The sequence below is a fragment of the Acartia tonsa genome, chromosome 4 (genome assembly GCF_053477335.1).
Source record: "Acartia tonsa isolate MP-2025a chromosome 4, ASM5347733v1, whole genome shotgun sequence".
Classification (NCBI taxonomy): Eukaryota; Metazoa; Arthropoda; class Copepoda; order Calanoida; family Acartiidae; genus Acartia; species Acartia tonsa.
This window is the reverse complement of record NC_137263.1, coordinates 12772405-12786851: the sequence shown is the minus strand read 5'-3', so window position 1 is coordinate 12786851 and position 14447 is coordinate 12772405. Positions and strand designations below refer to the sequence as shown.

General features: G+C 32.8%; 1 protein-coding gene across 3 annotated transcripts in view; it reads left to right on the top strand.

Annotated features, from left to right (window-relative positions):
• The window catches only part of park (E3 ubiquitin-protein ligase parkin), a 16017-nt gene extending 1570 nt beyond the window's left edge, over positions 1–14447 (top strand). Inside the window, exons 3-16 of one of the 3 annotated variants that reach the window (XM_080156436.1) lie at positions 573–615; positions 996–1073; positions 1366–1435; positions 1850–1959; positions 2541–2627; positions 5723–5820; positions 6722–6860; positions 9358–9464; positions 9931–10167; positions 10470–10521; positions 10989–11137; positions 13214–13243; positions 13699–13783; positions 14292–14447. In XM_080156436.1, coding sequence (XP_080012562.1) covers positions 573–615; positions 996–1073; positions 1366–1435; positions 1850–1959; positions 2541–2627; positions 5723–5820; positions 6722–6860; positions 9358–9464; positions 9931–10167; positions 10470–10521; positions 10989–11137; positions 13214–13243; positions 13699–13783; positions 14292–14336 — 1330 coding nt within the window. In that variant the 3' untranslated portion in view covers positions 14337–14447. Of the gene's footprint in view, positions 1–572; positions 616–995; positions 1074–1365; positions 1437–1849; positions 1960–2540; positions 2628–5722; positions 5821–6721; positions 6861–9357; positions 9465–9930; positions 10168–10469; positions 10522–10988; positions 11138–13213; positions 13244–13698; positions 13784–14291 lie in introns of all 3 variants that reach the window. The other 2 variants (XM_080156435.1, XM_080156437.1) reach the window with 2 other exon arrangements.

The following is a 14447-nucleotide window of genomic DNA, read 5'->3' as shown; positions in this document are numbered from 1 at the left end:
AACTATTAAGATATATAAGTTTTCCGGAATTTAAAAGTTTGGGGGAGATTTGAAATCTGCATCAAATTTTGAGGATTTTTTATAAAATTCGTTTTTTCTATAATTCTTTATCTAAAAGCGGAAATGCAATTTAAGTTAATTAATTTTGGCATCTGTGATTGGTGGATTTAAAAAATCTGCGCTCTGATTGGATGGCGTACATCATTCAACCAATTAGAGCGCAGGTAGTTTAAAATCCATCTATCCTATTGGTCAAAATTAATTAACTTAAAATGCATTTCCGCTTTTAGATAAAGAATTATACAAAAAACGAATTTTATAAAAAATTCTTAAAATTTGATGCAGATTTCAAATCTCCCCCTAACATTAAAATTCCGGAAAACTTATATATCTTAATAACTATGGAATGTAAAATATTACAAATAAATGTTAGCTAGCTATGTATTGCTTGCAAGTAATGTAATAATAAAAATCCATACAATATTTTCCTAAGGAAAACTTTACAATTAATAAAAATATACATAAGAAAAGTATACCAGATATTTTATAAAAATGTTTGTATTATTACTTAGAGATGTGAAAGAACATATATCTCCAAAGCTCAACCTTAAACCTGTAAGTTTTTTTTTAGTTGATAATTTCATCAAGATAATTATGCGCTGCTGCCGAGCCCTGTACTCCTACTTTGCAATGACCAAAATAAACATGAATTGTAATAACCAATCCAAGGTTAATAGTTCTTTATTTCGTCGAATTAGAGACAGCTTTCCATGGATATCAAAGTGAAAAATTTTGAGATTAAAACCAGCTAGGTTAGGCCGAGGGCACTTTCTAACAAAACTGGTGTAAATTTTATCATTTTTATTTTATTATTCGTAAAGATTTGTATATATGATATGATACATGATTTTTCAGTATGGCTTGAATCCGGTTCTAATCCAGCGGATATTTCGAAGGCATACTGGAAAAATAGTCATGAAAAATTATTATTTTAGAATGAAATCAAGATAATATTTGCTGGGAAGGAGCTGAGCGACTCTGTTAGTGTCTCAACTTGTGATCTAGGCTCCCAGGTAAAATGAATGCTAAGATTATTTCTAATCACAACATTCATCGTTTTTTTTGCTAGGTTAATTTCTCTCTTATTGATTTTTATTCTTTTTCTTTTTTTATAAAGTGAAGCTTTTCTATAGTTATTGTCGGTTCGTCCCTACGCCCGTCCGTAACGTATAGCTCTTTACATTAATTTAGACAATTTAGAATAGTCCTTTAGATTTAAAACTTTGCATGATGATCCTATAGCCTCGTAAGTCTTGATTAGTTGAAATTTTGTTGCTGGGACCATTTTAAAAATTTAATATTTAGAGTATACTGCACGCTGTAAGGGTTGTTGCCAAACCAAACCTACCGGAAACATCGACTACTAAACCAACAGGAAAATAGGCTTTAACGAGTTAAAATAGTTTGTGTTTTGTACAATGTAGAACGTCAGCTTTTAAGAAACAGCAATCCAGATATCATTTTTGAGTTTCTTTAAACATTATGAGACTAGCACATTCAAATTCCAAAATCGACCCATCCTAATTCAAAATGAGGGGAACTTAAAGTATCCTAATCATGTGGGGGGACTATAACCGTCTGACCCTACGGGGATACCCTGTACCCAATATAACCTGACTTGAAGTGAAAAATTAACACCCGATAAACAACCCCCACCCTTTACCTTAAAATCTATTTTTAAAATGGAAGGTTGGCTGTTCTTTGCTCTATAGGCACTTGAGGGGAAACCACCAATATAACACTAGGTATGTAATTCTTCTAAACTTTTTGATAAAGCAAGTCTATGAAGTAGGGAAGGTGAATGATGATATCAAACCTAAAGAAGATGAATCTATTGAACAGCAGGGACATGGAGAACCTCTCTGTGAAAGTCTTATTGATCTACAGCTCAGTCCAGAAGTAAGTGATATATTTATTTCTCGTATTCATTCGAATCCGGTGGATAGGAACCGGTTCTCATCCATACGAAAAAACTATGTCTAGCATCGTATTATATTCAGCTTTCTACGAATATAAAAATGTACAATCATAAGAATAAGATTAAAACCACTTTTTTAGCCGGTGCCTTCGGCACCTCGGGGCTAAAAAAACTAGTTTTAATCTTATAATTGTACATTCTATATCCGCGGAAAGCCGTTTATAATACGATGCGAAATAACTATTATCTTCCTTATATAAAAGTAACAGGATGTCTACTTGTGTTTCTGTACAGAAGGATCTTGCTACCCGCTGGACTGATGTGGTTCTCCTTTATAGTGAAGCTTCTCGTAGATCCAGAGAGGGTTTATTACTATTTTTGTGAATAAATCGAATGAGAGAAATCACCCTTGTAAAAAACATTCCTCGTGTAAAAAAAATAATGTTGGAAAGTTAGTAACTTTACTGGCTTTAAGCTGTATAAACAATCTTCAGAAAGATTTATCAAGTTGAATTTTTATCTTTTAGGTAATTTGAAAAATAATTGTATACATTTTATTTAGGAAAGAATGAGCATAGATCCAAGCCAGAGAGAAACCAGAAAAGCTCATTTCTATGTCTGGTGTAATTCTCCTTGTGGTGGCCTACAGGTTTAGTAATATTTCTATGTCTGGTGTAATTCTCTGTATGGTGGCCTACAGGTTTAGTAATATTTCTATGTCTTGTGTAATTCTCTGTGTGGTGGGCTACAGGTTTAGTAATATTTCTATGTCTATTGTAATTCTCTGTGGTAACCTACGGGTTTAGTAATATTTGTTTCTATGTCTGGTGTAATTCTCTGTGTGGTGGCCTACAGGTTTAGTAATATTTTTATGTCTATTGTAATTCTCTGTGGTAACCTACAGGTTTAGTAATATTTTAAATCTTGTGTAATTCTCTGTGTGGTGGCCTACAGGTTTAGTAATATTTCTATGTCTTGTGTAATTCTCTCTGTGGTGGCCTACAGATTTAGTAATATTTCTATGTCTTGTTTAATTCTCTGTGTGGTAGCCTACAGGTTTAGTAATATTTCTATGTCTTGTGGAATTCCCTGTGTGGTGGCCAGGGTTGTCATTTTGGGCGGGCGCTTTTGGGCGGGCAGTTTTGGGCGGGCGGTTTTGGGCCGCCCAATATAAGGACCTTTTGGGCAGTTTTGGGCACCCCCTTTTAGGGGGAGAGAAAAAGGGGAGGGGGTTAAAAAAGAGGGGGGGCGGGCCTATTTTTTGGGTGATATCCTTATACTAAAGTAACAGGATGTGTGTCTGTTTGTTTGTATGTCTGTGTATTTGTACTAGGGTTGGGCCGGATATCCGGTGTGGCCGGATATCCGGCCATTTTAATATCCGGCCGGATACCGGATATTGAAACTATCCGGCCGGATATCCGGCTCTATAATTTTTTATACTTTACACCAAAAATCTCTGCTTTTTAAAATCTTAAATGGCTATAATTTTCTTATTATTGAAGCTAGAAGAACATTTTTTCTGAATAAGTTTAACTTAATGTAAATTTATATAAGATTTCTGAAGAAATTTTTTTTTTACTACTTTAATATCTGGTAATTTGGCCGGTTTTCCGGCCGGATATCCCGTAATTTGGCCGGATAACCGGATATTTGCCGGATATTCGGCCAAAAAAGCATCCGGCCCAACCCTAATTTGTACCGAAGGATCTCGCTAACCGCTGAACCGATCGGGTTCTCCTTAACAGGGTAGCTTCTCATAGGTTCTGGTAATGTTTATAACTATTTTGGGGGAAGGTACCACCACCCTCCTAAGAGAAATCGCCCCTAGAAAAAAATTACAATCCCCCAAAAACTTTTTTAAAAAATTTTTTAAACTAAAAATAAAAATGGGGGGAGGAAACCCATCCCCCCCCCCCAAAATTCTTTTTTACTTTTTCTTTTTAAATCTAATATAATAATAGGATTATCAAATTTGACTCTCCCCTCCTCAAGTGCCCCTAGAGAGGCCTCTAGGGCCGTAGCCGCTAGTTAACTATATAAATTAGTAAGCTTTTTGTATCTAGAGAAGGATTTCACTAACTGCTAAACTGATATAGTTCTCCTTTCCAGTGGAGCCTTTATAGGTCCTGAGATGGTTTTAGGCTATTTTATTTCTAATAATAAGTCTAGGTATGGTTTTAGGCTATTTTATATCCTTTTTATATGCTTTTTACGACATTTGCCCATAAAGGGTGCCCAAAACCACTTTTGGGCGCCCAAAACCCGCCTAAAACCCTTTTGGGCAATTGGGCCGCCCAAAATCAAAAAAAGTGCCCAATTCGACAACCCTGGTGGTGGCCTACAGGTTTATTAATATTTCTATGTCTTGTGGAATTCTTTGTGTGGTGGCCTACAGGTTTAGTAATATTTAAAGTAATTTTGTGTTCACTTTAATGAAAGTTATGTTAGAAAAAAGAAAAATTGCCCAAGAAAAAATATTTGTAAGATATTTCTTTATATGATTTAAGTTTATCATCTAAAGAAATATCCATATTTTTTTCTATTATATAAAGTAGGTAGTAAAATTTTTGTCTGTATCGAAGGATCTCGCTAACTGCTGAACCGAGCTTCTTATTGGTCCAGGGAAGGTTTTTAAATATTTTGGGGAGGATATCTCCACCCCCCCCAAGAGAAATCATCCCTAGGAAAAATGATTACCCTATACCATCAAGTGTCTCTAGAGTTTAGAGTTAATATAATCTTATGTCTTGTATTTTTCTTATTTCTGATGTTTACTATCATGTGTCCCTATTGTAACTTACCGCTGTGTTGAATACTTGATTAAAACCAGACACATTAAGACTTTACATTTTAGTACATCCAACATTTTTTATATGATTTACATAGTTATTTTAATTGATAACATAAAATTGTTTCTAAAATGGCTGATATAATCTTTGGTTGCTCTTTTTGAATAGTCTAGTATTGATTAATAAAAAAAAACAATATAATTCCGCTTTTAAGACTTATGACTTTTTGAAATGTTTTTTTTAATGTTTAGACGGACAGACAGATACATTTGTTTTAGAGATCCCCGTTATCTTAATTTATAAATTGCCGCGATATTATGCATATCTTCATTTCAATGTTTTTCAATCCGGTTGAATCATTTACAAATCCGGTTACCGTTAAATTATTTAAAGAATCATAGAAATAAACCGTAACGAATACTGTCTCGGAATGCCTTTTTTTTACTGAAAACACAAATCCTTAGTAAAGTCTGAGCATAATGTTTTGATTAATACATGTTGTGTACGCTCAGAAAACAAAAAAAATATGTTTGGAGATACAAGAAAATATTTATTCGTGACGCCATTATACATTTTGTCTGTGGTACAGAAAAAATAACCCAATAAGTAATCATAATCAATCACATAGTAGATCAGATCTAAATAATAGCATTATTGTTTACATCTCCTTGGAATTAATCTTATAATTTTTTTCTATCCGTGGAAAGTTGTCTATATTTCTTTAAAAACCTAGGTTAACTACTTCCAAAAATAGGCTATATTACAAACGCAGAAGTGACAAACGTCGTAGTGGACAATCGCAGAAGTGTCTAAAATATTAATTTAATTAAAGTATTTCCATACAGGTTAGGTTAAGGTATGCAGGGGCAATGCATTTAAAAAACCTAAATATGGGTTAAAATAGGTTGACTAGTATGTTCCCAAAACTTTTAAATAATACAATCTTTTTCAGGGTGGTAAATTGCGGGTGAATTGTTCCTCATGTGGGGAGGGTGCCATCACCCTGGATACAGATCCCTGTGATTGGACGGATGTTCTACAACCTAACAGGTTAATTTTTTCAAGTAAGGAACCTTCATCTCGAGAAAACTATGTTAGTCTGTGTTGGTCAACCTTCTTATTAACCTATTGATCCAGGTGATCATATGTAAATACTAGGGATAGCAATCCGTCAAATTTTTGGAACGGATACGGATTCTTACAAAAATCCGTCCAAAAAATGGCGGATTCCAGATTCTTATTTTTAGCGGATTCCAGATTCTAGCAATATTTTAAAAGGCTTTTTTTTAAATTAAAAGATTTAAGTGCCAAATATGTCCTAAAATTTAATGTTCTTGGTGTTCTCTATAATTTACTTCCGAGAATTGAACCAGATTTTAAAAGATATTATAATAATATATAATGATGATAATGACAAGTATTAAAAAACTCAAGACGCTAATTTTAGCCTACCAATTAAGAATCCGAATCCGCTATTAAAAAACGGATTCCGGATTCGGATTCAAAAATTAGGCGGATTCCGGATCCCGGATGCGGATACGGATTGCCAACCCTAGTAAATACATTGCATTGAAAAGAAGTAATGTACTTTAGACCTTTACAAAGCATTTGACTCGTCAGTATATTTAAGCTACTCTTATATTGACTCATTGAACTAAACAAAACATTTGATACATATTTTACAAGGCTTTAGTTTCTCTGAAAAAATCTTAATAATGAAGTGCATAATTACGTGCACAAATGTCCTAGAAACAACTCTTTGGTTGCACGACCATCATAGTGTTGTTGAGTTGCGCCAAGGCATTCCCCCTGTTTCATGTCACATTCTGACAACGTGTTGCAGTAACATTTGCAGGTTTTATCGTTCGTTATTCGCATCAATAGTCAACTTTTAGATACCAACCTGCTTCTTATTTTTTTTACAATAAAATGTAATGAGATAAATTTTTAGAATAACTGGACACTGTGAGAGTGCTAGTTGTCCGGCAGTGACGTATGTCAAGTTTTACTTCAAATGTTCTGGTACAGATCACACCCCGGGTTCAAACAATGCCCCTCCACTTTTCATGGTCAAATCTAATATTAGAGAGGTAGGTTTTTAGTACCTTGCAAAGTCACCCTATAAATCATGTCCGTCCGTTATCAGTTAAAGGATTTTTTTCATTGCATGTGATATGTAATCAATGTATAGATAGATAGATATTAATACAAAAATTATTCATATAAATTCTTTGTTAAAAATATTCTCGTATCAATTAATTTTAATTGGAAGTATATTAGAAACAAGATATCCTTAAGCTTTTATCTCTAGTTCATTCTAGTTTTATCAATAGATTAAAGGAGTTAGGGGAGGAGGGAGTTCTCATAATATGTAATCTTAACATGTTAATATTTTTTTTATGGGGTCAATTTTCTTAGGTTGGGAGAGGGGTTGTGTAGACCCAACTTCAGAAACACAGTCATAATCTTTTCATATGTAGAATCAATACCAAGCTTCCCTGAAAATTATATCACACATAAAAGCCTTACTACTTAATTTTATACATATTTCGTTTTTTTCTATATTTAAAGCATTTTAACCTTATACCTATTTTTTTGATACATTTCACAAAATTTTCTAGGTTTATTTAAAAGTTTCTTGGTGCATTTTCTAATTATAAATAAATATGCTTGTTATTTCTACTTATACCAATATCAACTATTTAATCCTATTTCCTGTTGCATTTTTTGCCCTCTGCTTTTTATATAGTTAAGGAAATTTGTAAGCACGACTACTCTTCTCTATAACTCGATCATACACCTGTCCTAAAAATAAAAAGGTGGACACTTTCAATGTAATGTATGACACGATAAAGAGGGAAGTCATTTTCAAGTAAATCCCGTAAAGGTGTGTGTTATAAGGCCTAAAAATAGTAGTAGAACGATAAGGTGCTCTATATAGTGGTATTCCCTATTGAATAGAACAACAGGGAAATTTTTTTTTTTTTTTTGATAACCATACCTGGAATATCTTTAAAAAATAAGAAATTTCTATCAAACGCTTTGTTTGGCTCAAACTGACAAAAATTAAAAAAAAATATAATTATAATAATAATGTTTTCTATAGGTACAAGGTAAAGGTTAAGAACAATCTATACCATTAAACAAAGGAAGAAGTCATTCTTTACAGGTTGATTTATTCAAGGTGACAAAAATTTGTTTTATGTTTGTGGAATTTCATGTTTGTTTGCTTTGAAGTAGAAGGTTTCAATGTGCATTGTTTCATTTCAATTTCACTACAGCGAACAACTACATTTTAGAAAAATTTTTTCTGTAAATTAAACTTTCATTATCAAAAAACTAACTTGTTTTTCAACTATATTTTGGTCAATCTTTATTATAAAAAAAAAATATTCTGGCTTTAAAATAGGATTTGAAACTAAAAATGACATACTACACAACAAGCAAAGAAAGAATATGACATGCAACCTCCACTTTGAATCTCTTACCTTCTTATATAGATTGTATATCTGAATGTTTTCAAAATTGTCTGTATGTAACTTGTTGTGTTGGTTTGTTTCACTAAGTCATTGTATTAATGATTTGTTAAAGTTTCATTTTAATGTTCACTGCTCGTACAACCTGTAAAGAATGGCTTCTTCCTTTATTTAATGGTATAGATTGTTCTTAAGCTTTACCTTGTACCTATAGAAAACATTATTATTATAATTATATATTTTTTTAATTTTTGTCAGTTTGAGCCAAACAAAGCGTTTGATAAAAATTTCTTATGATAGATATTCCAGGTACGGTTATCAAAAAAAAAAAAAATTTCCCTATTGTTCTATTCAATAGGGAATACCACTATATAGAGCACCTTATCATTCTACTACTATTTTTAGGCCTTATAACACACACCTTTACGGGATTTACTAGAAAATGACTTCCCTCTTTTTTGAAATTATCTACATATATTTCTACTAGAATTATTTACATTTTATCTCAAAATCCCACAATATTTACCCTTACATATAAGATGCTTTCTAATATTATCATAATTTTCAAATCGATATTACTGTTATTTCTAATTTGAATTTCTTTATAATTTAATATTATTTTGATTAAATACATTTCTTGTTAAATTAAACAAAGCAAAATTAATTATTTTATAATATGTATCTAAATTAAATAATGTATTAACAAAATTAAAATAAGAAGAACTACATAAAATGACCAGGATTGGAACAACTAGCTCGTAATTAAAGTATCCTTAAGTTACACATTAAATGCCAAAAAAAAACAATCGTTTATAGCTTCCTAGAAATAGATATAAGTAAGCCTAATTAAAATTTAATATTCTCTTACTGATATTTTTTAGATTTTTTTTATCGATGAATAAAAAAAATATGTTTTATAAGATTTGGATTTTAACTTTTTGATATTAAATTCAATTTAGATCCGTAATACCTGTTACTATGAAGCTAGTTTGAATATTAGATTATTATTATTTTGTAAGATGTTCTTAAATATGGTATTGAAATTTGATTAGGAGATAGTAGTTCAAATCCTGCATCTCTTTTCAATTTTTTAACCTACAAACTTCTTAAGGTTCCATGTTTGGCATGTACAGAAGAGAATGATCCCGTTCTTGTATTTGAATGTGAAGACAGACATGTCATATGCCTCTCCTGTTTTAATGATTACTGTAAATCCAGGTATTGTATTAAGATATCTAATATGGCTTCGAAACCGAATAATATCCAGTGGATAAGAACCGGTTTTCAGCCACACTGAAAAATCATGTATCGTATCGTATAATATCCAGTTTTCTACGATTATAAAAATGCACAAGCATAATATTAACACCAGTTTTGTTAGCCCGTGCCGTCGGCATCTCGGGGCTAACAAAACATGGTTTTAATCTTATAATTGTACAATTTTATATCCTCGGAAAGCTGTTTTATATTATACGAAGTAATAAGTAACTTTCTAATTCAATTGTGAAGAAAATAAGTTTGTACCTATTGCTTTACTGATAAAAAGATATTTTTAAGAAATTTTAGTTGCCAAGCTTTAGCTACCATAAAACCATCTGCATGTATCTCCTTAATTTCAACCATGTTGCACTTTTCTTCTTTCGTTTTCCACTTTGAAAATTTGATGTATGTTGGAATTTTTAAGGTTGAACGAGAGGCAATTCTTGCTGGACCCAGACATCGGCTACACCCTGCCCTGTCCAGTAAGATGTGAAAACAGTCTGATCACAGAGACCAGGCACTTCAGGCTCATCGGCAACACAGACTACGACAGATACCAGCGGTTTGGTGCTGAGGAGTTGGTGCTTCAGTCTGGCGGGGTCCTGTGTCCACAGCCTGACTGTGGCGCTGGAATTATACCTGATCTTACGGAAAAATGCAGGTTGCTTTCAAATATTACCTTTTTCAATACCTAGTAGGTTTGTTCATACGTCTTGAATTATTAAAAAAACAAAAATACTTTTTTCTGGTTTTTGTTTAAATTATGCTGTACCTATTATTGCTGTAACAGAGATTTCTTACCTTAACCTTAAACAACATAACAATTTTATACATATAGCTTATATATTGGCTTTTTTATGTTTTATTTGATGCACTATAAACTCTAAAATTAATATACATATATATTATATAGTAAACCTTTCTACAAATTTTGAATTTAAAACAAATTCTTGTAAATTTTAGACGTGTTGGCTGTAATGAATGTGGCTTTGTTTTCTGTGGAGACTGTTTACAGGTAACACAAATATAATAAAATTTTCCGTATTCATTCAAAACCGATTAATATTCGGAAAAATTGTTTCTAGCATCGTATTATATCCAGCTTTCAACGAATATAAAAATGTACAATTATAATATTATTACCAGTTTTGTTAGCCCGTGACGTCGGCATCTTGGGGCTAACAAAACTAGATTTAATCTTGTCATTGTACATTTTTACATCCGCGGAAAGCTGGTTATATTACGATGTGTTAAATAACTTTTACACCTAGATATTTAATTGAACATAAATGGATGATTTTTAAACACAATCTACTGTAGAATCAGTGAAGAATATTGAAATATTTCAGTTTCAGATTACCAAAAATGTGCTTATTTGCATGGGGTTTATATTTATTTCTTTTCTGAATACAAACATGATTCAGTATTAATTTTGAAAAGTACCGTTTATTATCTTGGCTTTCATTTTGATTAAACTTTCAGGGAGCCCACATAGGACCGTGCCTGCCCTGTGGCCAGGAAACTGTTGGCGGCAGTGCTGGTGGAAGTGAGCTGACCCGCCCAGAGCCTGGTGACCCCCGAGTTGTCCGTGCCAGCTGGGTCGGGGCTGATCCTAGCTGTGTCACTATCAGGTACAACTTTTAGATAAAACCCATTGCTGCATAAAAAGGAGAAGTTCGGATGTGCCACTCCCCCACCCCCATAAAAAAATAATAGAGTTTTGCTTAACGGTTGTTTTATTGTAATACAATTTGGATTTTAAGAAATGGCGGCGGAATCAGTTTATATGATTGGCAGGAGATGATGGTTTCCGGCAGCAGCGACGGTCACGCCGCAGTTTCTTCACAGATCTACAAATTGTACAACATTTAGCAGTCATTGAAATTTCTAGTTTTCTTCTTTTAGGTTGAATTCTTAAGGTTTTTTTCTCGAAAAGTGGCACATTTGCACGCCCTATTTAATCGCGCAAACCTTTTGGATGGGAGACAAATATGACCTAAGCAAAGTATTTTGAATAGTAATGAAGCCAAATTTATTTAATTCGTTTACACATTGAATTTCTTTTTTTTAATGTCAAAACTATATTACCCTAGAACCAACCAAAGTCTTATTTTATAAAATAAAAGTGTATAAAGTTTAATTTTCTAGCAATGAATATAGTTTCCAAGTTTTAAATATCCATGGATTATTTTAATTAAGAATCATTATAATTTGGCAGCTCGGGGAATAAAGTTGGCAGAGTGTTTAAAAGTCTGGCTCCCTCATGAATTTAAAGTTTCAATTTGCCAAGTAAATCGATGGTTTTCCTCGAAGTGCCTAGTCGAGCACAAGAATCCCCCCCTCCCTGTATTTTGAAATTAATTGAATTTTAAAGAGTTGGGGATAGTTTTTCTTTTTTTGTTTAATACTTTAGGTTAGGTTATATTGGGTACTGGGTATCCCCGCAGGATGGGGCAATGCAGGGTTAGGGCCCCAACCCTGCATGGGTTAGGCATAGGGGAGAAAAAACCCTTCTAACCATGTTCTTTATTTATTGCATTAAAGGGAGGGGGTGTCAATGTTCGAATGACTTTTTAAGGGAGGGCACCAGTAAATCTCTCTTGTTCATTCCTTCAGAGAGAGATTTACTTATATTTATAGTTTACACAACAAATACAGGATGTAGCCTAAAAAATCCTCAAATTTCCTTATGGGAATGAATGGATTGTTTTTAAGAGCGTATATTTCCTAGGTCCTTTTTTTGCTGAATATTTCCTTGGTCCTTTTACGAATTTCGCCTTCATTATATAGTAACTAGCGGCTTCGCCCCTAGCCTCTAGGGGCTTTGCCCTAAGAGATGATAAAAAAAAGTTAAGGTGAAATTCGTAAAAAAAAAATTAGAATATCTAAAATAAGGATATCTCCTACAAAAAAAGGACCAAGGATATCCTACAAAAAAAATGGGGGGGATTTTTTTGTTTTTTTGGGGGGGGTAAGGGGTGTTCCATCCCCCAAGAAAATAGCCTAAAACCACCACAGGACCAGTAGGTATATTCCCTGAAGAGTAGAATCCGATCGGTTCAGTGGTTACCGAGATCTTAAGCTTCAGACGGACGGACGGACAGACATCAAGCTACTTTGTATTATAGATTATATATTTTTTCTACATTTTTGCCAAAAAGTTAAAAAAAATAATTTCAATTGAACCGTTTAATATAGAAGGACAGAAAGACCATACGTTTTTAAAGTAGCATCGATTCCAAAAATTGTATAAAATGTATTTTTCCTATAAAGAAAATCTTACATTTACAGGATTTTAAATAAATTGAAAGACTTTGTTTTTCTCAAATTCTTTGAATTAAAAAGTGATTTTCTTGTTTCTTCAAAATTGTGACTTACATGTTGTGTTTGTGTTTGGTTCAAAAAAAGTCCAAAAACTTTATAGCATTAAAGTTAGTTTGGAATAAAAAGAAATATAAACATTAAAGAGAGGGAGAGTTCGAGAGATAATTTGTATGACATTAGCACGGACAAGCTTCAAAAAAGTCGAATAAATGCTTTATCTTTATTAACAGTCCAACCATTTTGAAATTCACAATTAGGACTTTGGGTTGGTTGTTTGAATGCTGACTCTGAAAAAATTTCTTTCTTAAATTTCTTAATGTTACATTTTCAATAAAAGTAATAGATAAAGTTAAATAATATGAAATAAATTCCTTTTGTTTTAGGGTGATCAGTAAGCCTTGCCCTGGATGTAGGTAAATATTTAATTTCTTGTAATTTATATTATAAGTAATTTTAGATTTACAAAATATAGGTATGCTTGTTCATTTGAAATTACTTGCTCAATTCTAATGCAAAAAGCAGGGCTTGTCAGGCACGCCGCAGCCGTAGCCTCAAATTTGAACCCGAATGTGCGCCAAAAAAATTTAAAAGAAAAGATAAATTGTATGTTTAGGAATAGGCTTAGACATCTAGCTGGATTTTTAAGTTATTATATAACTATCTCACTGAGGCTTGCACGCGGCTGTCGCCTGGCTGCTGAGCCCTGCAAAAAATGTAGGTACTTATAGTTGGAATATATTTGAACTAACTTAGATTTTTCAATTTTATGAATATGAATATGTTTGATTTCGTGCACAGAAGAACTAAATTCAAATTGTTATTTATTGGTTTGTGGCTACTGCGGCTGCTCATTATGTTTTATATACAGGACTGCAACAGAAAGAGATGGCGGGTGTATGCACATGGTCTGTACCAAGTCTGGGTGTGGTCTACACTGGTGTTGGGTTTGTCAGGTTTGTTGAACCTAATTTTTTCTTTGGAAGAAAAATATAAAAATAATGCTCGAAGAAAAAAAATTATTTGGGCTGGCAAATTTTTCAAAATTGGGTGACACCCATAAAAAACCCCTTCATTTTGCCAATATTAGCGTTGGGCCTGATATATGGCCAACGCCGGATATCCGTAAAATTATCGGATATCCGGCATTTTAAATCAGCCGGATATCCGGCCCAACACTGCCCAATAAATATAATCCCTGAGAAGCTGAGCCCAATCGGTGCAGCGGCTAGTGATCTATCTTGAGCTTAATCCTGACAATAGATGGTCGGAAAGACATCGTTCTTCTTAGAAATATAGATAAGTAGACTACAGTGTACATAGTTAATAGTCGATAATAGTTTTTTCGAGAGGGAAAAACAGTTTTTGGTTAATAGTTGATGTTAAAATGCTACGCAACTAAAATTATGAATACTTTATATTTTTTAAATATTTCTTAATAAGCAAGTTTTATAAATGTTTCAGACTGAATGGACTCGTGAATGTATGGGAGCTCATTGGTTTGGATAAATTTTGGTCAACTTTAATCAAAATTTAACCAACATTTTTATACATTTAGTAACAAATTTAGATAACAAATTAAAAAAAAAAATACTTTCCTCTTCAAATGATATTAATATA